The 25629-nt window shown below is 20.1% G+C and overlaps 11 protein-coding genes across 11 annotated transcripts in view; 10 read left to right on the forward strand and 1 right to left on the reverse strand. All coding sequences in view use genetic code 6, as the record gives it.

The window, feature by feature from the left end:
- TTHERM_00985250 (hypothetical protein) overlaps positions 1 to 1690 on the forward strand; it is a gene marked incomplete at both ends in the record, with an annotated part of 2854 nt that extends 1164 nt beyond the window's left edge. Inside the window, 6 exons of the mRNA XM_001012076.3 lie at positions 1 to 221; positions 447 to 584; positions 720 to 749; positions 807 to 1084; positions 1234 to 1509; positions 1568 to 1690. The exon at positions 1 to 221 is cut by the window's left edge and continues 161 nt beyond it. Coding sequence (XP_001012076.3) covers positions 1 to 221; positions 447 to 584; positions 720 to 749; positions 807 to 1084; positions 1234 to 1509; positions 1568 to 1690 — 1066 coding nt within the window. The remainder of the gene's footprint in view (positions 222 to 446; positions 585 to 719; positions 750 to 806; positions 1085 to 1233; positions 1510 to 1567) is intronic.
- Positions 1691 to 6865: 5175 nt separating this feature from the next.
- TTHERM_00986260 (transmembrane protein, putative) lies at positions 6866 to 7484 on the forward strand (the record flags this gene model as incomplete). The annotated part of the gene is made up of 2 exons (XM_001012078.2): positions 6866 to 6992; positions 7054 to 7484. The coding sequence occupies 2 exons, from the start codon at positions 6866 to 6868 to the stop codon at positions 7482 to 7484; spliced, it is 558 nt and encodes a 185-aa protein (XP_001012078.2).
- A 785-nt stretch (positions 7485 to 8269) lies between these two features.
- TTHERM_000986269 (transmembrane protein, putative) lies at positions 8270 to 8823 on the forward strand (the record flags this gene model as incomplete). The annotated part of the gene is made up of 2 exons (XM_012796571.1): positions 8270 to 8740; positions 8791 to 8823. 2 exons carry the CDS (start codon positions 8270 to 8272, stop codon positions 8821 to 8823), a joined length of 504 nt encoding a protein of 167 aa, XP_012652025.1.
- A 471-nt stretch (positions 8824 to 9294) lies between these two features.
- Positions 9295 to 10310, forward strand: TTHERM_00986270 (hypothetical protein; the record flags this gene model as incomplete). Its single annotated transcript, XM_001012079.2, has 4 exons — positions 9295 to 9495; positions 9548 to 9937; positions 9991 to 10161; positions 10275 to 10310. 4 exons carry the CDS (start codon positions 9295 to 9297, stop codon positions 10308 to 10310), a joined length of 798 nt encoding a protein of 265 aa, XP_001012079.2.
- A 1653-nt stretch (positions 10311 to 11963) lies between these two features.
- TTHERM_000986278 (hypothetical protein) lies at positions 11964 to 13475 on the forward strand (the record flags this gene model as incomplete). Its single annotated transcript, XM_012796572.1, has 8 exons — positions 11964 to 12077; positions 12205 to 12490; positions 12542 to 12714; positions 12798 to 12908; positions 13015 to 13073; positions 13150 to 13203; positions 13261 to 13323; positions 13439 to 13475. 8 exons carry the CDS (start codon positions 11964 to 11966, stop codon positions 13473 to 13475), a joined length of 897 nt encoding a protein of 298 aa, XP_012652026.1.
- Positions 13476 to 14887: 1412 nt separating this feature from the next.
- TTHERM_000986279 (hypothetical protein) lies at positions 14888 to 15217 on the forward strand (the record flags this gene model as incomplete). The annotated part of the gene is made up of 3 exons (XM_012796573.1): positions 14888 to 14953; positions 15047 to 15079; positions 15137 to 15217. The coding sequence occupies 3 exons, from the start codon at positions 14888 to 14890 to the stop codon at positions 15215 to 15217; spliced, it is 180 nt and encodes a 59-aa protein (XP_012652027.1).
- A 1615-nt stretch (positions 15218 to 16832) lies between these two features.
- TTHERM_00986280 (transmembrane protein, putative) lies at positions 16833 to 18663 on the forward strand (the record flags this gene model as incomplete). Its single annotated transcript, XM_001012080.2, has 5 exons — positions 16833 to 17088; positions 17140 to 17617; positions 17672 to 18071; positions 18192 to 18361; positions 18495 to 18663. The coding sequence occupies 5 exons, from the start codon at positions 16833 to 16835 to the stop codon at positions 18661 to 18663; spliced, it is 1473 nt and encodes a 490-aa protein (XP_001012080.2).
- Positions 18664 to 18809: 146 nt separating this feature from the next.
- Positions 18810 to 19429, forward strand: TTHERM_000986287 (transmembrane protein, putative; the record flags this gene model as incomplete). Its single annotated transcript, XM_012796574.1, has 2 exons — positions 18810 to 19340; positions 19391 to 19429. 2 exons carry the CDS (start codon positions 18810 to 18812, stop codon positions 19427 to 19429), a joined length of 570 nt encoding a protein of 189 aa, XP_012652028.1.
- Positions 19430 to 20004: 575 nt separating this feature from the next.
- TTHERM_000986288 (transmembrane protein, putative) lies at positions 20005 to 20700 on the forward strand (the record flags this gene model as incomplete). The annotated part of the gene is made up of 1 exon (XM_012796575.1): positions 20005 to 20700. The coding sequence occupies one exon, from the start codon at positions 20005 to 20007 to the stop codon at positions 20698 to 20700; it is 696 nt and encodes a 231-aa protein (XP_012652029.1).
- Positions 20701 to 20738: 38 nt separating this feature from the next.
- On the forward strand, positions 20739 to 22362 carry TTHERM_000986289 (hypothetical protein; the record flags this gene model as incomplete). The annotated part of the gene is made up of 3 exons (XM_012796576.1): positions 20739 to 21248; positions 21300 to 22250; positions 22297 to 22362. The coding sequence occupies 3 exons, from the start codon at positions 20739 to 20741 to the stop codon at positions 22360 to 22362; spliced, it is 1527 nt and encodes a 508-aa protein (XP_012652030.1).
- A 3160-nt stretch (positions 22363 to 25522) lies between these two features.
- TTHERM_00986290 (hypothetical protein) overlaps positions 25523 to 25629 on the reverse strand; it is a gene marked incomplete at both ends in the record, with an annotated part of 426 nt that continues 319 nt past the window's right edge. The window contains one exon of the mRNA XM_001012081.3: positions 25523 to 25629. This exon is cut by the window's right edge and continues 319 nt beyond it. Coding sequence (XP_001012081.3) covers positions 25523 to 25629 — 107 coding nt within the window.

Below are 25629 nucleotides of genomic sequence, written 5' to 3' on the forward strand. Positions count from 1 at the left end.
ACTCCTTACTTAATACTATAATATTCCTTTTATATCATAAATAAACACAATAATCTATTACCAAAATTCTATTTTAGTGAGTGTCTTTAATAGCATTTATTCTATTTAATATTTCTAATAACAAAAAAATGGACAGATTTTACAAAGCTTTGCTTAAAGTAATTGTTCAATAAAAATTCCTAAGAAATTATAAAAAACTTTAATTTTCAGCGATGATGGAAGTAAAATATCCAAATTAATTATCATTTATGACACAGAATATTTGATTGTTGGTTCTTATTAGGATTAATAAATACTCTTTAGAGATTAAATTGAAGCCAATATTTCTTTTAGCATGATCTAATAATCCATTTTAATATTATTTGCATAATCATAGTTAATTTTAGTTAACTTAATAAATTTTCAAAAACAAGTGACATAATTTTAAAAAATTCTTTTATAATAAGTTGAAAATGGTAATATTTATGTTTTAGAATAAATAAGTACATAGGATTGCTTAAATGTATAGCTTAATACTATATCATCCGGATAAAATTAAGTCTGCTTACTTTAGACTCCAGCAAATTCTGATTATCAAAGCTTCTGTAATTTTGATATTTAAGTAATGGAAAATAATTTAATTATCTTTGGTTAATCAACATTATTTTTTGTGGTTTATAGATATGATTGCTAAATTATATTAGAATAAAATTTTTATATTTTAAATATACTAACAATAGACTCTAATACTTTAGTTCTTTAAAACGTAGGTATTTCAATATTACAGTTAGATTAAAATAATTCTATAACAAATATTAATATTATAGATTCAATCAATAAATTTAGCTTAATAAAAAATATTTTAGTGATTTGTGTAGAGCTTTAAGTAGTTACAGGAGGAATTTAAAATCCAATGATAAAAGTCAACCTTAATTAATATGTTAACTTTTAATCATAATAATTAAATGAATTAAATTACGATTATGCTGTATCCAACTTTATAGTAAAAATAAATGGATAAAATTTATAGTATATGGATATGTCATATCCTTTCTTCTCTTATTAATTAGTGTAATTTTAAGATAATATAGATTTAGTTGAATAAGTATAAAATTCAAATTATCTTATGCTCATAAGATTTATAAATGTAATTAATTTTATTATTTTATATATTATTACTAATATATTTGATATTTACATTAAAAATTTTTTAATTTTTAGATCCATTTTTTAAATAATTTCAATTAAATTTAGGATAAAAATAATGCAGTTATATTAGATGGCCATAACAATACTTACATTTATATAAATAAGAATTTAGGAAATATAATGTATTTCTAAAATAGCTATATATTCATGCAATATCCCTCAAATTAATTGCTAGTATTATAAGCAATTTATAAAGTAAACTAAAACTTATTTTTTAAATACCAATCTTCATACGTATTAACAAATGATATTCAACAAATAATTGGAGAAATAAGTCCTAGTTAAATATCAATATACTCTCTGAGAGATGGGTCTTAAAAAGTATATTTAAGTAAATTTTTCCTATGTAAAATTCAATTAAAATTTTTTTTTTTTAAAGATAAAGTAGCTAATTTAAATGGTCAGTTAACAAATTATATAGAAAATACTGAAATTTACATGGCAATTAATTTAGGAAGTTTTGGAAATATATCACTAGTAGATTTATTAACCACTAAAATGATTAAAGTAAAGGCACCTAAATCTTATTAAATTTTAAGAAACGGTGAGATATTTTTTATAAGTGTAATTAACTTTTAAAACTAGCAGACTCTAATAGATTCAAAAGTGAATATCCTATAAGATACAATGAAGAAACTGCAAGGATACATAATTTCTTTATTATGGAAAGAAAATAATTATTATTATTTTATCTCAATCTCATAGAACAAATTTACAGTATTTGATACTAATGGCTAGCTTATATTTTAAGAAAATATTGTTATTTCTGACATTATTACAAATAATTAATAATTAATATTTTTCCAAGAATAGTATATTGCTCAATACTCAATTAACATAAATAAAAAACAACTTACTCAAATAAATTCATTCTAAATTAACAATCAATACCTAACTTTTAATGTTGATCTTTATAATAGGTTAATTTATGTCTAACTTTAAAACTAACTTTAGGTCCTTTAGATTGATACCCTCAATTTAGTTCAGTCTATATAAATCTAGAATGATTATGTATATATTGGAAACGATAAAAGAAATTTGGTAAATTTAAATTTTATTTTTAAAATATTAACTTTTTTTTAATTTAAAGATATAAATTTATAGATAAGCAAATTAAATAATAATATTCTAACTGTTTAAAGAATAAACGAGATCTTTTCCATTAAATTTTGATTTAACAAAAAAAACATTGTTTATAGATAGTGAATTAGGGATTATTGTCATCTGCGATTATGCATTACCACAAATTTATGTATTATAGTATGTTGGCTATTTTTAGCTAAACAGTTTTTCAATAACTTCTCCATCATCAAATTTTGGAATTTTTAGAATGAAATTTATTTATAATTACCATTTATCAATTCTTATATTTAGTTAAGCAGGATAGTTCTATTTTATTGATATAAACTATTTATACTACAATCAACAAATTATTAAAATGGCTAATGATAACTAATCAGCTCTCTTTGGATAAAACAATCAAAATATAATAATCCTTAACAATGATATCAATTACCTTTCTGTATATGACAGTGTAACCTAATAGATTTAGGATAATTTAGTTTTTAAGTAAAATGTAGATATTAATGACATAGAAAATTATTCGATTGCCATTCTTAGCTAAATCAACTCTGTTATATGTATTAAAAAGAAAGATTATTACATTATTTAGCTTTTTCCTTTAAAAAAAATTTAATAGCAAACTCTTACAGATGTTTAAAATATTTACATTTCAGATAATTATGGTTTAGTTCTTTATAGTAATTTAAGTTAGCAATTATATTTATTTAGCCAAAAGGATTAATAATTTACCATGCTAAAGTAAGATTAATAATAGATTACTAAAATAATCTTTATAAATGAAAAATTTATATGTGTTTAAGTCATCAATCTAGGCTAATAATAATTGCTTGTATTCGATACATCATCCCAGAGATAAATTCCTTTTCCTTTTAATTAGGTATTTATTAGTTCATTAATTCTTTAAATTTTAATATAAATAATATAAACTAATAAAAATGAATGAACATATATGAATTTCATCACTTAATAAAAAAATTAAAACATATTTTTTAATTTAGAATATGTATTTTTAGAAGAATATTAGTTAAAAAGTTTTAACCAATTTAATTATTTATATTGTTTTTAAATTTATTGAAATAAATAAAAATATCAATAAACTAGTGTATTTAAAAGTTTTCATCTTTAATTAAAGTTTACCATTTTTTAATTTCATTAAAAAATAAATAACCCAAATGACTAAATTTTTTTTGTATTTAGCAAAAAAACTTATTTTATTCTATTTAAAATTATTATATTGGAGATTTTCATTAAGCTATTTATTTAGTAAATTATAAAAAACTAATAAATTTTATAATTTGTTAATATTAGGGGCAAGTAATAGATCTGAAGATTAAGAATTTTCTAATTGTTCAATAGTTTGCTACTGGCAAAACATCTCTCCAGATATTTTAATTTAATTAAAATGACATTACATTTGTTTATTATTTTTACTAGTATAACGGATAATTTTAAATTAAGTAGCTATTTAATTAACAATACTTTAAAAATATACATAGCATTTACATAATGGGAATGTAAAATAATTTAAATGCTCTAATTTTGAAAATTAAAGAAGCTAAAAGTATAATTTCAGTTTCTGAAAGCATTTAAATAAAACAGCTATCATTGCCTTGCTCTAACAATACTAAAATAAAAGTAGAAAATAATTATTTTTATTACATTTGTCCTTACGTCTCTTTTATTTATGACATAAGTGCAACATTTATCTAAAGTATTAAGTACTCTATTAACTCTAATTTGACTATCTATGATATCTCTTACTTAAACTATGATATTTTTATAGTAACATTATCATAAAATTAAATAGATTTATATGAAATAAACTATAAATTTAAGAATAAAATATCATCACTATCTAAAATCATCAATCCCAAAATTTATAATTATTTAATCAGTCAAAACAATAACATTATTTAACTAATAATCTATGGAATTTCTGATTTTAATTTATTTTAAGCTAACATAAATTATTAATCAAAAAGGTTCAAATACTAAATAGCTTAGTATTTAAATTAAAATTAAGTTTAGGTTACAACTTAAAGTTATATTGATAACTATAAAGTATTTTATTTATTTAATATTTAATAATTTTATTAAATCAAATTTATTTTTAAAAGCATATTGTCCAATAATAATAAATATCCTAAACTATCTAATCTCTAAGATATCAAATATTCTTTCAGCCTCCTTCAAAGATGTAAAGTTTTTTATTTTTCTTATAAACTAAATATTTATTAATTTAAAATAGTAATTAATTTCCAGTGATCAATTCTTATTAAAGCTCCGATTTTGTAGAAATTTATTCAACAGATGGCATAAATAGCAATCAAAAATATTAATTATAAATTTCTTCAACTGAATTCATATCAGATTAATTTAAGAATTTAAAAATAGGAAATATGATTCTCAATTTTAACTTCATTGACTCTCTAAATTTTAATTAGTATTAATATTTAGAATAACTTTAGTTCTCTAATATGACAATATAGTTTGGCTAACAAAATGGATCTATATTTTTGAATTCTTATAAAAAGCTAATAATAAATGAAATAAAAATTATTAATTAAGTAATTACAACTTAGTTCATCTTTTAAAATATCACAGATATTTTAATTAATAACCTGGAAATTTAAAATGTCACTTTTTAGTCTTAGTCTTACTTTTTTTCTTTCTAAGAAATCTAGTAAATTATGATAAGAAATCTTACTATATACTAGAGTAATTTTAATTAAACAATGATTTTAGTGAATAATTCAAATAATATTTAAATGTAAAATATATTCGTTTCTAATAACAATTTTTCTCAAGGATTAATTTTTGTAAATTAATCTGAAAACTTTTTTAGTGATTAGATTTAAGCTTAATGGAATCAGATAAATTAAAACAATTTAAACAATAAAATAAATCCCTACCTGTTCAATTTTTTATAAGTTAAATAAGTTTAATTTGATAATATTTCTATTAGTAACTCATTGAATTTAGGATTTGTTAACTTCACTGGCTTGATGATAAATTTTCAATTTCTTTATTCTATTAGCATAAAAAATTCAAAATTTAATGAAATTAAATAAAAAATACCTATTATTTAAGTTACTTATGGAATCAGTGCAACCATAGAAAATCTATAAGTTAGTAAAATGAATAGCTCGAATTTTATACTTCTGTCTTTGGTAACTTAGCTTGAGTTAACAAATTTAAGCTTTTTTAATATAAATGAGCCTTTTGTTTAAATACCTAAGTTAGGATCTTCTTTTATTCCTTAATTTGATAATTATTTATTAAGTCTTGGTGGAATAAATAATCTTATGGTCTAAAATTTGTAAATGTCTTTTTGCTATAATATTGGGATGTTAAATTTAATTGAGTTTTAAGTGGGATTAGATGCAATTTAAAATAGCAATTAAATGCAGGCAAACTTAATTAAAATTTCTAATTCTTAATCTAATCTAAGTGAACCAGCTTTAAACTTAAGAAATAAATAATTAAGTATTTCTTAACTAACAGTAAAAAATGTTATATTTAAAAGTCATATTATGAACCTCAATTCACAATCTTATTTCTAAATGAATCAATCTTAATTTATTAATATATATCTGATAAATTAATCAACAACAATATATAATAATTAAATTTCAGTAATTGAAATATCATAAGTAAAATTTTAAAATATTTCTTCTTAATAATACCCTGCTATATTTTTAACTAAGTCTGTAGATAGCTTTAGTATTCGTAACTGCACTTTTAGATAAAACTAAAATCTACAAACAAATATATCAGTTTCATCTAATAATGATAATAACAGTAATTTTAATATTTAGAATTGTAATAATTTGATAATAGATGACTCATTATTTGCACAAAACACATGTTTCAATAATGGAGGAGGAATTTATTTATTTCAAATTCAAAAATCTTTTATAAATAACACCAAGTTTGTTCAAAACTAGGCATAATAATACTCAGGAGGAGCAATTTATGCTTCTAATTCTAATATTAATATTAATTAATGTCTCTTTTAAAACAACATATCAAAAAAGGAAAGAGGTGGAGCTATCTATTCTGATAACACTTATATTTAAGTAGTTAATTCAAATATTATAAATAATATTGCATATGTAGGTGGTGGAATTTATTATAATAAAATAAATACAATAAATATTGATAAATCTAGCTAAATTTATTAAAATAAAGGTATAATTATTGAAAATTTATTTACTTTACATTGAAATTATTTTATAAATAGGTAGATTTTATGGGAATAACTTAGGTTCTTTTCCTAAAAAATTATTAAAAGTAGATTTAAAAACTAAATAGGTTTATAACAAAATAATCATTAAAAATTTTTAAAGTGGAAACTATACTAAATAACCAATATATGTTTAATATTTTGATGAAGAAAATTAAATACTAAATTTTAATATTGCAGATTTAACTAATCAATTTTCTTCTAGCATTAAATAAGAAATAGAAAACTATTAAATAGCGATTTTGAATCCTGCAAATGTGAAAAATCTAACAATAATATTAGGATAACAATTATAATATATAAAATCTATCAATTTATTTTAACTCAATATGACAGCAGGAAATTACTATGAAACAGATTTTCAATTGGTTTTATTCTCACAATTTTTTAATGAGTACCTTACTCTTGATTTATTACTTAATTTTAGAAAATGCAAAATTGGAGAAATATTATATCATAAACAAGGATATATTTCGTAAATAGCTTTATTATTGTTTATTTATTAAATTATTTAATTTTATTTTATCAAAATTAAGTTGTGATTAATGTGTTGAAGGGAGCTATTCTCTGGTTGACCCATATCAAAAATCTGAAAATGGTCTAGTTTAATGCCAGAAATGCCCTATAGAATATGCAAAGAAATGTTACTCAAATCAAATTATTTTAAATTAACACTTCTGGAGAGAATCAAATTTAACAGATAATATTTTCACTTGCTATATGCTAGGTTGTAATGAATCAGCTTACAATTCAATAAATGGATGCATAAAAGGTTATATCGGTCCTCTATGCAACTCTTGTGATTATAAGGGTATATACTGGGGAACTAGCTATGCTTAAAATGGGAAATATTGTTATGAATGCGGTAAAATAGTAGATCTTTACGTCTTTGTGGCGTTATCTATTTTATTTTATTCATTTTACATATCATTAAGTGTGTATTCATAGATCAAAACTAACATACTGATTATAAAAATTGAATATTTAAGAAAGTTAGAGATTTTATTTGTAAGCAAAACTAAATTTTTAGGTTCTGATACAGGAATAATATTAAAGATCTTTTTTCACTACTTACAGATATTTTCATCATCTATAAATGTCATTAACTAAATTCCTGAGATATTAGGTAATTTATTTAAATTAGGAGGTGATCCAACTTAGATAACTTACACAAGTTTAGATTGTATTTATAAGAATTGGGTTATTTCTTAGCTTTGGTTTAGTCGATTGATAATGTAATTCACTTAAATAATAATAGTAACTGGACTAGTTCTATTATCTAGATATTTTTTACCTAAAAATATGAGATAATTTTATAAAAAAAAGATATACTTAATATTTATTTACTTTTTTTATTATTCCTCTCTTGTTAAAATGCTCATGTCTCTTTGCCTATGCAAATAAATTGGAAATAACTATTATATGTTAAACGATTTTCTTTAAAAGTGCTGGACAAACTAACATTTAATATTTTCCTTTGGAATAATATATCCTCTAACAATAATTTGCTCAATTGGAATACCATTAATATTTTATTTGAAAATTAAATCTGCTATTTAAAATAAAAAATAAGAGAATGTTTAATTTATCTTGTCTTATTACTTTATATTATAAGGATATAAAAATTAATTTTATTATTGGGAAATTCTCAAAATGTTTCTAAGATTAATTATCATGATTATCTTGAATTTAGATATTTAAAACGGTACTTAAAGATAATTGATATTAGTTGTATGCTTTATCTAAATAATGATGACAATCTCTTTGAATCCTTATAAATAAAAACAAATGCAAAATTTAGAAATTTTGCTGCTTTCAGTTGTTATAATTAGTCTAGCTCTGTAAACGATAATATTTATGTAAGATGATAATTTAGATAAAACCTTAATTTTAATAATTATCATATTTATTTTTAATCTTTATAATTTGATAAAGATAATTTTTGAATATTATAAATCTGCTTTAGAATTAGCTTTAAGGTCTAAAAGTAGAAAATTTAAGATTATTTTAAATTTATTATATAAATTTAAAATCATTAAATTTGATATCAAGAATAGATAAACTTCATTAATAAGGATAAGCCAATTGTGGAAAATTATAAACAAAAATAAGCATCTTTTAAATTATGAATTTGAAGTTTCCTTGAAATAATAAACTATCTCTAAGAGTTAAAAAAATTATAGCAATTATCCAGGTACATAATTAGAACTCCTCACATATAACGTAATTGTTTTTAATAATTTTATTTTTAATATTTTATAATTTAATTTTAGGAAAAGGAAAAGGAAAAAATTATAGACAATTGACATTAGACAAATATATCTTTAAATCATTTATTTTGTATTTTTCATGTTAATAAAATTAAATTCAAATTAATTTTAATATTTAAATACAACATAATAATAAACATTAACTAAGAAATTATATAAAACAAAAAATATATTTTAGAATTAAAATTTAAAAAAATTTTTAAATTTATAAAAAAATTTAAATCAAAATTATAATTATAACGACTCTAAAAATGTATTAGATAATTAATTAATAATTTCTTTTATTTTAAAAAAATACATTTTTAGATTTATTAATATCAGTAAAGCTTAAAATACTATTTGAATTAGTAATTAAAAATGTAAAAATAGTTAGTAAAAACATGAAAAAATTATCAATTTACATAAATTTATCTAATAATCAGTAAAAAGTATATTCAGAGTAGTTTTTTGGTTTTTTTTATCAATTAATTTAGTATTAAAGATATTTAATTAATACATTTAAATAATATGAAGAAAATATAAGACTTAATCATTTTAGTGTTTATCTGTTTTTTAAAGTAAGCATAGCAATTAAGCATACCAGATATATGTCCTTTAGTTAGCAATTTTTTTTAAAGTTAATCTGATCAATGTTAATAGTGCCTACAAAATTGTAGCGAATGCTTTTCAAACAATTACTGCGTTTTATGCATGCCAGGATTTATTTTAGTAATATTATTGTATTTTTAACTTAAAATTAATCAATTATGAACCATAATAGAATAATTAGGGATAGTGTGTAAGTAATTGTGGAGATAATTAACTGAAAAATATTTTAAATAAGCAATGTTAAAACGTTCCTGATATAAATTGCTAGAAATATAATTAGCAAAACTAATGCTAATAATGTAAAGATGGATACATTTTAAGTGAAAATAAAATATGCAAAAATACATTTTGTTCAGGTTATTAAGGCACCTACGATATTTCTACCTAAAAATGTTCTTTAGACGGATTTTTACTATCAGATTACAGTAGGGAATAGTAAGATTAATAAACCAACACTCAATTAACTTAAGATTCTTTCAGTTTTTAGTACTCATCATTAAAAGAAAGCTTGAATGAGCAAATAATAGAAATAATTGTTTTAGATATTTTAGATTACAAATTAGTACTTTTTTAATATCTTTTTAAAAATTTTATAATATATTAATATTATTATAGGTAATAGGAAGAACAATACAATATATCATATTTTATGAATACAAATCAATGTCTGCCTTATATTTACTTGATATGAAAATTCCAATTATTTAAATATAAGCTAATCAATAATAAATGAAGCTCTATGCTTTGATTTCTCACTGTGATACAACTAATTCAGATACAAAATATGTCTTAAATTCACTTGTCTCTATTGACATAGCTTCATATTAATAAAATGTAGTCTTCTAATATAATAATATAGTAGATTAAGGCTTATTTAATTCTTAATATTTAATATTTAGAAGCGGAAGTGTTTTAGTTATTTTTCCTCTAAGTGATTAATATATGAAGACATTATAAACAAATATATAAATAAGTAGTTATTCTTTTTTATAAACTGAAGCAATCATTTTATTTACAGATTATAATAATTAAGTATACTTGACAAATCCTACATTTACAGGTTATAACATAATTAATTTAAGCTCAAACTTAAGATTTTAAATGGTCAAATCTATTCTTACGCAAAGCTTCATATCTATCATTCAAACGGACTAAGCTAATTAAAAGTAAAGTCTAATAATTTTTGGAATACAATAATAAATGGATTCTTAAAATCAGATTTATTATACTTTAGGAAAGGTAATTTTTTATTTTAATAAAAAAATATTAATTAAAATTTAAATTTATTAGTAAATATAAGTTATCGAATATAGCGGATAAAATATTTAAGTGACAAATCTTAATAATGTAATATATTTGATTTCTAAAACAGGTAAATTTTTTTTGGAAAAAAAAAAAAATATTTTTAATAATCTTTATTAAATTAAATCTTAAAATAATATAAAGAAATTTAAATTTGGAAAGAGTCAAAACAGGTTACTAAAATTAATATCGAAAATAGCTTGTAGAATTTTATATAAGATGATTGCGTGATTGTAAATTTTAATTAAAACATTTAAGTCTATTTGAATATTTAAAGTGATTCTTAAATAGAAAAACAGACATATAATTACCCAATTAGAACTTAAATAAATACTGTAGTTTTTTACTAAAATTCAATATTAGTAAGTGCATATAATACAATTTATGCCATTTAATATTACAAACAATCAGAAAAAGAATAAAGCTTACAATCTTTTAGTCAAAGTAATAGCCAAATAAAGATATATAAATAATTTTAATAAACTTTAGTGTACAGTGATGATGGGATCAAAGTTAAAATGTTAGTTATTATTTATGATACTGAATATTATATAGTTGGTTATGTTAATAATTAATAAATTGTTTTTAGAGATCAAATTGGATCATAAATAATTAACAGTTGGATAATACTTCAAAACTTGTTCATATAAGTTGATTAATAATTGTATTAGCTTAATTTAAATACCTTCTAAAAGAAATAAATAAAATTTACAAATATTATTAACATATTACCTGAAAATAATAATCTTTATGTGATAGATTGGTCAGACCCGTCTGATTGTTAATAATTACAGTTTACTAAATTTACTCCTGACTAAACATAAGTATGCACACTATAATTTCCTAACAATCCTGAATATCAATTTATTTGTTTCAATTAAGTTTTAATCTAAAGTAATTTAATTATATATAATGCTGGATTCTTTTTCGTAGTATTTTAATACAATTGCTAAGTCTAATATCATGCCTAAACTTTTTTTTACACGATTAAAATAATAGACTCTAATTTTTTACTAATAAATGGCTTAAACCTTTCGATATTGTAAATTGATAGTAATACATTGATAGATACATAATTATATAACGTAGATAAATATGATATATTCAAAAATATTCTAGTTCTTTGTGTCTAATAATAAACAACGCTTGGAGGTAAAGATCAACATTTAACAAAAATAAATCTAAATAAATATGTTAATTACTATCCATAAGATTTAAATGAGTATAGTTATGATTAAGCAGTTTCTAATTTTATAATAAAAATAAATGGATAAACTTTAAATTATATGGATATGTCTTATCCTTTCTTTTCTTATACTTCCGTGTCTTTTTCAGATAATATCAGTCAAGTTGAGCCAATTAGAAACTCTAATTCTCTTTTGCTTATAAGGTTTTAAAATGTAATTATTATTAAAAATATTCATCCATTTCATTTGATATAAATACTTTAAAAATTTAAAAAAGAGAATTTTCTACATAAATATAACTAATATTTTAAATAAAAATAAAATAATTATTTAAATATAGGATAAATATAGTGCTATTTTATTAGATGGCCATACAAATACTTAAGTTTAAATAAATGGTAACATAAATGGCTTAATGTATTTTTAGAATTACATTATGTTTCTATAAAAACCTTACAATTAATTATTAGTTTTAAAAGCATCAAATCCAATAAACTAAAACATATTTTTTACATACGATAACTTGCATGTATATAGTAGTGAAGCATAGTAACTATTAGGATCACCTAATGGAGATGTTATTGAAATCTAATATTATAAAGATGGTTCTAAAAAAATATTTCAAAGTAATCTTTTGTTAAAATTAAAATATATTTTAATAATAATTTTTTTTATAGATAAAGCAAAAAATTTGCAAACTTATTTCACAAATTATATTGAAGATACTTATATATATGCTTCAGTTGATATAGATTTATATGGATATATTGTAATAACAGATATCTAAAGTGGTAAAGTCATTCAAATATCATAACCTAACTATTACAAAGTATTAAGAGCAGATGATATAGTTTTTATATTAATTCATGATTTTTAGAATAAATAAATTATAATTGATTAAAACTTGAATGTTTTATAAGAAACTATAAATAGATTAAAGGAGTATTATATTTCTTTTCTCTGGAAAGAAAATTAAGACTCCTATTTTATTTCTATTTCTTCAGAGAAGTTTACAATATTTAATACGAAAGGTTTTTAAGTAATGTAAAAAGATTTTAAAGTCATTAATTTAATTTAAAATAATTAATAATTAATTTTATTTTTGGATTCACAAGTAATTTAAATATAAATTAGCATACAAAAAAAATAGGTTATTTAAATAAACTCTTTCCCTGTTGATAGTTAATACAAAAATATTTATGCTGATAAGTAAAATAAATTAATTTATATGTAGTTTTAAAATTTCTTGATAGTTTTATAAATCGATACCTTACAATAAATTTAGACAATTTCTATTTAGAGTGATTTTGTGTTTGTAGGGAATGACTCATTAAATAAGGTAATTTTAATTAGTATTTATAATAAAAACACAATAATTATTATTTTTTTATAATAGATTTAAATTTTTAAACAAGCTAAAGCTATTATCATATTCAAATTATTTAGCACCTCTTTGTAAGTAATTCCTTTAAGTATTGATATAACTTCTAAGAAAATATTTATAGATAGTGAGTTAGGAATATTAATTATTTGTGATAATAAAAATATTCAGACATACATTTTATCTTATATAGGATAAACATAATTTAGTAGCTTTATGATAATTACTGATTTAGATTTATTAAATTATTAATTTGTATTTAACTATAATTATCATTTAAGTATTTTAGTAGTTACATAAGCTATAAACGTTTACTATCTTGACATAAATTATTTTTATTATAATCCTTAAAGTATCCAGCTTGCTACTGAAAATTAATCAGCAACTTTTGGATTATAAAAAGAGAATATAATTACAATAAATAATGATATTAATTATATATCGATATATGATAGTACATCATAGTAACTTAAAGATAGTATAATTTTTAACTAAAATGTAGATCAAATTAATATACAATAATATTAGATTATTAGTTTCAGCAAAGAAAATATCATAGTGTGTTTTAGAAAGACAGATTATTATATTCTTTAATTTTCACCTTTGAAGATAATCGAATTTATTTATCTTTCTGACGTATAAAACGTTTATATATCTAACAAATATGAAATGCTAGTTTATAGTAATATGAATTAACAAGTTTATTTTTTCTGCTCTAAATAGTAATAATTTATCCAATTAAAGAAAGATTAGCTAGTAATAAGTTAACTAATCATAGTTAATCAAAATTTTATTGGTATATCTGTGCTAAATAATAATCAATATTATTTTTTTGTATATGATACAATCCTATTGCAAAATGTACCTCTAACTCTGAACAAAGTATAAAATTTTTTATTTTTTAACTTTTTTACCAACTAACATAAAATTCAATAAAAATTATTATAATAATTAGGGACAGATAATAGATTTAAAAATAAAGAATTTTGTAGTAGTTTAAAAAACTTCTTCATCAGATTTAACAATCCTCTAGATATTTTAATTTAGTTCAAACGATGATAAATACATTTACTATAATTTTTAATAAAATAGTTAGCTCTACATCAAGCAAATATTTAATTAACAAAATTTTAATTAGGTTAATAGCATTTATATTATGACAATGTCAGATAATTTGTTTGTTCAGTTTTGGAAAATTTAAGAAACTTAAAATTTAGATTAAGTTTCTTAAAATATTTAAATTAAGTAGCTAGCTTTACCATGCTCTAACAACACTTAAATAAAAGTAGAAAAAGACTATTTTTATTTCATATGCCCCTTTGCTGCTTTTATTTATAATTCTGATATCACGTTTGTTTAAAGTATTAAATATCTAGTTAGCTCCCAAATAAACATTAAAGACATATACTACCTTGATTATGGTATATTTATAGTAAAACTCTAAAGTTAATTAGATTTATATGAAATAAAAAACAATTTTAAATAAAAAATCAAATCACTTACAAAAATTTACAATCCTTCGATTTACAAATATGCATTAAACATCTAAAATAGTATAATTTAAATATCCTTATATGGAATATCAGATTTTAATTTATTTTAAGCTACAATTAATTATCAATCTAAACAATTCATGTACAAAATGGTTGAATTTTAAGATTAAAATAAAGTTTAAGTGAAAATATCAAGCTTTATTGATAACTACAAGGTAATTTTTTATTGAAAAAAAGTTTTTTTATGAATTTTTTTTAAAGCACATAATTTAATAGTCATAAATTACATAAAATTTAGAAACTCTTAGATATCAGATATACTATTAGCCTCCTTCAACTATGTAATTATCTTGATCATTAGTAGAAAAATAATTTTAAATATTTTTATTAAAATTTAGCAATCAATTCCCTGTTTTGAATTTTTACAGCAATTCAGATATCGTAGAAGTATATTCAGAAAAAGGCATAAATATCAATGAAAAATATTAATTATAAATTTCATCAACTTAATTCATATCTGAGTAATTTAAGAATTTAAAAATAGGAAGCATGATTCTCAATTTTAACTTGACAGATAATAATTGGCTTAATTTTAATTCGTTTAAATAATTATAAAAGTTTTAGCTTTCTAATATTACTATCTAATTTAGCAAGTAAGGTGGAACTATTTACATGAATTCTTATGATTATCTTATTATAAATGAGATTACATTTAGAGATCAAATAATCAATACTTAAATCTTCTTTTAAAATATCAGCAATATTATCATAAATAACATGGAATTTAAAAACATCACTTTATAGTCATAGTCTTCTTTTCTTTCATTTGAAGGAATCAAAAATTTATTGATAAGAAATCTTACTATCAGTAAATGTAATTTGACCCAAAATATAATTCAAGTTAACAATTTAACTAATCTTACCATGGAGAATATAATTATTACAGAAAATAAGTTCTTACAAGGATTTATATTTGCCAATTAGTCTGTTAATGTTTTTTCTAATCAGATTTAAGTTATAAATAATTAATTAAATGCTAATACTAACCAATAAAATTAAATAAATCCATACCTGTTCAATTTTTAGTAAGTTTAATAAGTTTTATTTAGCAACATAACTTTTAATAACTCATAAAATTTGGGATTTATAAATTTCACAGGCATGATGATAAATTTTTAGTTTTTGTATTCCATGTAAATTAATAATTCTTTTTTCAATGAAATACAATTATAGATACCTGTAATTATGATAACATAAGGATAAACTGTAAATATAGCAAATATGACAGTTTAAAAAATGAATAGCTCACACTTTATGCAAATATAATTAGTAGATCAGCTCTTTTTAAAAAAATTAACCTTTATTAATGTAAATGAAAATTTAATTGAATTAAAAAATTTAGAATCTTCTTTATCTAATTAATTTTAAAAATATTTGTTGAGTCTTGGTGGAATAAACAATTTTATACTTTCAAATTTAGAAATTTCTTTTTGCAACAATATCGGAATGCTTAGTCTAGTTTAATATTAGGTAGGAAAAAGCTCAATCTTAAATAGCAATAATCTTTAAGCAAATAAAATAATAATAACTAACTCAATATCAAACATAAATGAACCTGCTATCAATTTAAATAACCAATAATCAAATATACTTCAGTTAAAGGTTAAAAATTTAACATTCTCTAGTAATATTATGAATATTAATTCCTAATAATTATTTTAGATGAATAATTCCTAATTTATTAATATTTAATTGAAAAATTATTCTACAACTATTTACAGTACTGATAGTTAGGTTATTTAAATATTTAATTCTTAATATTTAAATATTTCTTCATAACAAAAATCTACAGTTTTTTTAACAAAATCAGTAGATTAAATAGCAATACAAAATTGTACATTTAAACAAAATAATAATATTTAATTTGATATTTCTTCATCTCCAAGTTTTGACGATCATAGTATTATTAATATTTAAAACTGCATCAATTTCTTAGTTTAGGATTCCCTATTTGTATAAAATATTTGCTTTGGCAACGGAGGAGCAATCTATTTATCCTAAATTTAGAAATCTATAATAAATAACACAAAGTTTATGCTAAATTAGGCTCAATAAAATTCAGGAGGAGCAATTTATGCTTCTAACTCTTATATTAATATAAATAAATGCATTTTTTAGAATAATATATCTAAAAAGGAAAGAGGAGGAGCTATCTATTCTGATAATACTTATATCATAATAAGCAATTCTAATATTATAAATAATATTGCCTATGTGGGTGGTGGAGTTTATTATAATAAAATGAATACAATAGATGTTGATAGAGCTAGCTAAATTTATGGAAACAAAGGTAAAATTATTAATAATTTATTTACTTTTTATTAAATTATCTATTTTATAGGAAGATTCTATGGTGATAATTTAGGTTCTTATCCAAGAAAGCTATTAAAAGTCGATTTAAAAACAAAATAGATTTACAGCAAAATAGTAATTCAAAACTTTCAAAGTGGCAATTATACAAAATAACCTATATTTGTGCAATATTTTGATGAAGAAAATAAAATATTAAATTTTAACATTGCAGAATCGCCTAATTAGCTTTCTCCAAGCATAAAATAAGAGATACAAAATTATTAAATATCAATAGCAAATTCAACTGAAATAAAAGACTTAACTATAATTTTAGGATAATAGTTGCAATATATAAAGAAAATCAATTTATTTTAACTAAATATAACAGCAGGAAATTATTATAAAACTGATTTCTAATTGGTTTTATATTCAGAGTTTTTTGGCATGAAGCTTACTTTAGATGTATTCCTCAGTTTTAGAAAATGTCAAATCGGAGAAATTTTATATCCAAAGCAAGGATATATCTCGTAATTTTATTTTTATATTTAATTTATTTATAATAACTTTTAAAAAAATAAAAGCTGCGATTAATGTATATAAGGCACTTATTCTGTAGTTAATCCATACTAAGGGTAAAGCAATAATCCTGTTCAGTGCTTAAAATGTCCCTCAAATAAAGCAAAGTTATGTTATTCTAACAGGATAATTTTGTAAGACAATTATTGGAGAGAATCAAATTAAACGGATATTATTTATTCTTGCGATACTATAGGATGTAGTGAAACATCTTATAATTAAATAAATGGCTGTATAAAAGGATATATAGGTCCATTATGCAATACTTGTGATTTTAAAGGAAAAATATGGTAAAATAGCTATGCTTAAAAAGGTAAAGAATGTATTGAATGTGCAAAAGTAGTAGATTTATATATTTATTTGATTTTGCTAATATGTTTATATGCTTTATATATTGTAAAAAGCGTAAATAAGTAGATAGATACGAATATACTAATTATCAAAATAGATTACTTAAGAAAAATGCATATATTGTTTTTAAGCAGATCAAAATATATAGGCTCAGATACTGGCATTATACTAAAGATATTTTTTAACTACTTATAAATACTATCATCATCAATTGATGTGTATAATTAAATTCCTAATATTATTGGAAGTACATTTAAAATAGCTGGGGATCCTGCGTAAGTAACTTACACAAATTTAGATTGTATTTACAAGGATTGGATAATTTCTTAGCTTTGGTTTAACAGGTTAATAATGCAAATTACCTAAATCTTAATTATTACATCAATTGTACTTTTATCCAGAATTCTGTTAGATAAACGTTCAAGAGTTTTTTATAAAAAAAAGATATATTTTATATTTCTTTATTTCTTTTATTAGCCTTCAATTGTTAAATTGCTTGTTTCTCTTTGCTTATGTAAAAGTATAGGAACTAAAGTCTATATGCTTAATGATCTTACCTAATAGTGTTGGACAAGTTAACATATACTTTTTTCAGTAGGAATCATATATCCGCTTACAATAGTTTGGTGTATAGGAATACCATTGATATTCTTATATAAAATTAGATCTGCAATTATTTCGAATTAAAAAGATAGAGTTTAATTTTTCTTATCATATTATTTTATTTTGCAAGGCTATAAAGATAAATTTTATTATTGGGAAATACTTAAAATGTTTCAAAAATTAATTATAATGATTATTCTAAATTTAGATATTTAGAATATTACTTAAAGATAAATAATATCAGTGATTTGTTTTATCTACCTAATTGGAACAATTTAATAGAATCCATACAAATAAAAGTCACTTCAAAATTTAGAAGTATTGCTTTAAGTTGTAGTTGTAATTTCTTTAGCATTATAAACAATCGTCTATGCCTAAGAATCTGATATCTATAGTATACTTGTAATAATAGTCATCTTATTTATTATTAATCTTTACTGTTTGATAAGAATAATATTTTAATATTATTATTCAGCTATTAACCTTATTTTTAAATCTAAAAGTAAAAATATAAAGAAGTTTTTACATTTTTTATTCAAAATTAAAGTCATTAAATTTGATATTAAGAAAAAACAATCATCACTATCACGAATAAGCAATTTATGGAAAATCATTTACAAAAATAAATCTCAACTAAATTTCAGATAATTATATTCTACTTAATAACTGAGCTTGCAAACCTAGAGACTATAGCCAGAAATTCAATTTGAAATTAATACAGTAATTTATAATTTAAATAATTTGATTTAAAAAGTTAATTTTAATAATAGGATTAAGATAAATTATTATCTATAGCTAAGATAAAATGAAATCAAAGGACAAAAAAAAGATTCGGCATCATTTTATACTTTAAACAAAGAAGTTTAAAAACTAAAATTTTTTAATAATTAAAAATAAATAAATTAATATGTAAAGTAATTTATAAACTTCTCTACTATAATTAAATCTATCATAAATATAAATTTTCTTTTATTAATCATGATGTTTTATTTTAATTAAAATAATAATTTTTATTTAAATTATTAAATATTATAGCAATTAAAACATATAAAATCAAAAAAATATTATATATAATAAATTTATGTAATTATTCATATTAAATTGGTAATAAGAAATTATTTTTTTTTTAAGCTGATTAATTTATTCTATTTTAAAATTTAAAAAAAACATTTACATAATAAAAAATCCTCAATTAGCAATATATAAATTTATCTAATAACCAGTAAAAAGTAAATTCATAGTATTTTTATGGTTTTTTTTATCAATTAATTTAGTATTAAAGATATTTAATTAATACATTTAAATAGTATGAGGAAAATATAAGACTTACTCATTTTAGTGTTTATCTGTTTTGTAAAGTAAGCATAGCAATTAAGCATACCAGATGTATGTCCTTTAGTTAGCAATTTTTTTTTAAGTTAATCTGATCAATGTTAATAGTGCTTAAAAAATTGCAGCGAATGCTTTTCAAACAATTACTGTGTTTTATGTATGCCAGGATTCATTTTAGTAATATTATTCTATTTTTAACTTAAAATTAATCAATCTACGAAAATAGAATAGTTAGGGATAGTGTGTAGGTAATTGTGGAGATAATTAACTGAAAAACACTTTAAATAAGCAATGTTAAAACGTTCCTGATATAAATTGCTAGAAATATAATTAACAAAACTAATGCTAATAATGTAAAGATGGATATATTTTAAGTAAAAATAAAATATGCGAAAATACATTTTGTTCAGGTTATTAAGGCACCTATGATATTTCTACCTAAAAATGTTCTTTAGACGGATTTTTACTATCAGATTACAGTAGGGAATAGTAAGATTAATAAGCCAACGCTCAATTAACCTAAGATTCTTTCAGTTTTTAGTACTCATCATTAAAGGAAAGCTTGAATGAGCAAATAATAGAAATAATTGTTTTAGATATCTTAGATTACAAATTAGTACTTTTTTAATATATTTGTTTAAATTTTGTAATATATTTATTAATATTATTTAGGTAATAGGAAGAACTATTCAATACATCATATTTTATGAGTACAAATCAATGTCTGCCTTATATTTATTTGATATGAAAATTCCAATTATTTAATTATAAGCTAATCAATAATAAATGAAGCTCTATGCTTTGATTTCACACTGCGATACTACTAATTTAAATACAAAATATGTCTTAAATTAACTTGTCTCTATTGACATAGCTTCATATTAATAAAATATAATCATCTCATATAATAATATAGTAGATTAAGGTTTATTTAATTCTTAATATTTGGTTTTTAGAAGCGGAAGTATTTTAATTATATTTCCTCTAAGCGATTAACATATGAAGACATTATAAACAAATATATAAATAAGTAGTTATTCTTTTTTATAAACTGAAGCAATCATTTTATTTACAGATTATAATAATTAAGTATACTTGACAAATCCTACATTTACGGGTTATAACTTAATTAATTTAAGCTCAAACTCAAGATTTTAAATGGTCTAATCAATTCTTACACAAAGTTTTATATCTGTCATTCAAACAGACTAAGCTAATTAAAAACAAAGTCTAATAATTTTTGGAATACAAAAATAAATGGATTCTTAAAATCAGATTTATTATACTTTAGGATAGGTTATTTTTTTTTATTATTAAAAAATATTAATTAAAATTAAAATTTATTAGTAAATATAAGTTATCGAATATAGTGGACAAAATATTTAAGTGACAAATCTTATGAATGTAATATATTTGATTTCTAATACAGGTAAATTTTATTTGGAAAAAAATAAAAATTTATAAAATTTAATCTTAAAATAAAATAAAGAAATTTAAATTTGGAAAGAGTCAAAACAGGTTTTTTAAGTTAACATCGAAAATAGCTTGTACAATTTTATATAGGATGATTGCGTAATAGTAAATTTTAATTAAAATATTTATGTCTTTCTTAATATTCAAAGCGATTCTTAAATAGAAAAACAAACATATAATTACCCTATTAGAACTTAAATAAATACTGTAGTTTTTTACTAAAATTCAATATTAGTAAGTGCATATTATACAATCTATTCCATTTAATATTACAAAAAAACAGAAAAATAATAAACCTTACAATCTTTTAGCCATAGTAATAGCCAAATAAAGATAGATAAATAATTTAAATAAACTTTAGTGTACAGTGATGATGGGATCAAAGTTAAAATATTATTAATTATTTATGATACAGAATATTATATAGTTGGTTATGTTAATAATTAATAAATTGCTTTTAGAGATCAAATTGGATCTTAAATAATTAACAGTTGGATAATACTTCAAAACCTGTTCATATAAGTTGATTAATAATTGTATTAGCTTAATTTAAATACATTTTAAAAGAAATAAATAAAATTTACAAATATTATCAAAATTTTACCTGAAAATGATAATCTTTTTGTGATAGATTGGTCAGACCCATCTGATTGTTAATAATTACAGTTTACTAAATTTACTTCTGACTAAACATAAGTTTGCACACTATAATTTCCTAACAATCCTGATTATCAATTTACTTGTTTCATTAATATTTAAATAGAAAGTAATTTAATTGTATATGATGCTGGATTCTATTTCATATTATTTTAATATAATTGCTAAGTCTAATATCAATCTATTACTGATTTTACAATGATTAAAATCATAGACTCGAATACTATAGTAATATATGGTGAGGACCTTTAGATATTATTATTAGATAGTAATACAATGATAGATACATAATTAAGTAGAATAAGTTAATTTGATATATTCAAAAATATTCTAGTTATTTGTGTCTAATTTTAAGCAACAATAGGAGGCTCAAATTAACATTTAACAAAAATAAATCTAAATAAATATATCAATTACTATCCATAAGATCTAAATGAGTATAGTTATGATTATGCAGTTTCTAATTTTATAATAAAAATAAATGGATAAACTTTAAAATATTTGGGTATGTCTTATTCTTTATTTTCTTATACATCCGTGTCTTTTTCAGATAATATCAGTCAAGTTGAGCCAGTTAGAAACTCTAATTCTCTTTTGCTTATAAGATTTTAAAATGTAATTATTATTAAAAATATATATCCATTTCATTTGTTATAAATAATTTAAAAATTTATGGATTTTTTATTTTATAATTTTTAATAAAACTAAATCAATAAAAATAAAATATTTATTAAAATATAGGATAAATATAGCGCTGTTTTATTAGATGGTCATGCAAATACTTAATTTTAAATAAATGGTAACATAAATGCCTTAATGTATTTTAAGAATTACATTATGTTTCTATAAAAACCTTACAATTAATTATTAGTTTTAAAAGCATCAAATCAAATAAACTTAAACAAATTTTTTAAATACGATCAATTTTATGTATATAGTAGCGAAGCATAGTAACTATCAGTATCATCTAATGGAGATGTTATAGAAATATAATATTATAAAGATGGGTCAAAAAAAGTATTTCAAAGTATTATTTTGTTAAAATTAAAAATTTATTTTAATTATCATTTTTTTTTTAGATAAAGCAAACAAATTAAAAATTCATTTCACAAATTATATTGAAGATACTTATATATATGCTAAAGTTAGTATATAATCTTTTGGATAGATTGTAATATCAGATATTTAAAGTGGTAAAGTAATTTAAATATAATAACCCACTTATTACAAAGTATTAAGAACAGATGACATAGTTTTTATATTAATTCATGATTTAGATAATAATTAAATTATAATTGATTAAAATTTGAATGTTTTATAAGAAACTATTAATAGATTAAAAGAATATTACATTTCTTTTCTCTGGAAAGAAAATTAAGACTCCTATTTTATTTCTATTTCTTCAAACAAGTTTACAGTATTTAATACAAAAGGTTTTTAAGTAATGTAAAAAGATTTTAATGTAATTGATTTGATTTAAAATGATTAATAATTAATTTTATTTTTGGATTCACAAGTGATTTAAATATAAATTAGCATACAAAAAAAGTAAATTTTTCAAATAAATTCTTTTCCTGTTGATAGTTAATACAAAAATATTTATGCTGATAAGTAAAATAAATTAATTTATATGTAGTTTTAAAACTTCTTGATAGTTTTATAAATTGATACCTTATAATAAATTTAGAAAATTGCTATTTAGAATGATTTTGTCTTTATAGGGAATGACTCATTAAATAAGGTAATTTTAATTAGTATTTATAATAGAAAAACATTTATATAAATTTTTTTTTTAATAGATTTAAATTTTTAAACAAGCTAATGCTATTATCTTATTCAAATTATTTAACACCTCTTTGTAAGTAATTCCTTTAAGTATTGATATAACTGCTATGAAAATATTTATAGATAGTGAGTTAGGAATATTAATTATTTGTGATAATAATAATATTCAAGCATACATTTTATCTTATATAGGATAAGCATAATTTAGTAGCTTTATCATAACAACTGATTTAAATGTGTTAAGTTATAAATTTGTATTTAATTATAATTATCATTTGAGTACTTTAATAGTTACTTAAGCTATAAATGTTTATAATCTTGACATAAATTATTTTTATTATAATCCTTAAAGTATTCAGCTTGCTACTGAAAATTAATCAGCAACTTTTGGATTATAAAAAGAGAATATAATTACAATAAATAATGATATTAATTATATATCGATATATGATAGTACATCATAGTAACTTAAAGATAGTATAATTTTTAACTAAAATGTAGATCAAATTAATTTATAATAATATTAGATTATTAGTTTCAGCAAAGAAAATATCATAGTGTGTTTTAGAAAGACAGATTATTATATTCTTTAATTTTCACCTTTGAAGATAATTGAATTTATTTATCTTTCTGACGTTTAAAACGCTTATATATCTAACAAATATGAAATGCTAGTTTATAGTAATATAAATTAATAAGTTTATTTTTTCTGCTCTAAATAGTAAAAATTTATCTAATTAAAGAAAGATTAGTAAGTAATAAGTTAACTAACCATAATTAATGAAAGGTTTATTGGTATATCTGTGCTAAATAATAATCTTTATTTATTTTTTGTATATGATACAATTCTATTGCAAAATGTACCTCTAACCCTTTAAGAAGTATAAAATTTTTTATTAATTAAGAAAATATAAATATCTTTTATAACATTTTTATTCTATTAACTTTTTTTCAATTAAAATAAAATTCAATAAAAATTATTATAAAAATTAGGGACAAATAGTAGATTTAAAAATAAAGAATTTTCTAGTAGTTTCGAAAATATCCTCATCAAATTTATCTATCCTCTAGATATTTTAATTTAATTAAAATGATAATAAATACATTTACTACAATTTTTAATAAAATTGTTAGCTCTATATCAAGCAAATATTTAATAAATAAAATTTTAATTAGGTAAATAGCATTTATATTATGACAATGTCAGATAATTTATTTATTCAGTTTTGGAAAATTAAAGAAACTTAAAATTTAGATTAAGTTTCTTAAAATATTTAAATTAAGTAGCTAGCTTTACCATGCTCTAACAACACTTAAATAAAAGTAGAAAAAGACTATTTTTATTTCATATGCCCCTTTGCTGCTTTTATTTATAATTCTGATATCATGTTTGTTTAAAGTATTAAATATCTAGTTAGCTCCCAAATAAATATTAACGATATATACCTCCTTGATTATGATATATTTATAGTAAAACTCTAAAGTTAATTAGATTTATATGAAATCAATAACAATTTTAAATAAAAAATCAAATCACTTACAAAAATTTACAATCCTTTGATTTACAAATATGCTTTAAACATCTAAAATAGTATTATTTAAATATCCTTATATGGAATATCAGATTTTAATTTATTTTAAGCTACAATTAATTATCAATCTAAACAATTCATGTACTAAATGGTTGAATTTTAAGATTAAAATAAAAGTTTAAGTGAAAATATCAAGCTTTATTGATAACTACAAGGTAATTTTTTATTGA

This window comes from Tetrahymena thermophila (genome assembly GCF_000189635.1).
Source record: "Tetrahymena thermophila SB210 genomic scaffold scf_8254717, whole genome shotgun sequence".
Classification (NCBI taxonomy): Eukaryota; Ciliophora; class Oligohymenophorea; order Hymenostomatida; family Tetrahymenidae; genus Tetrahymena; species Tetrahymena thermophila.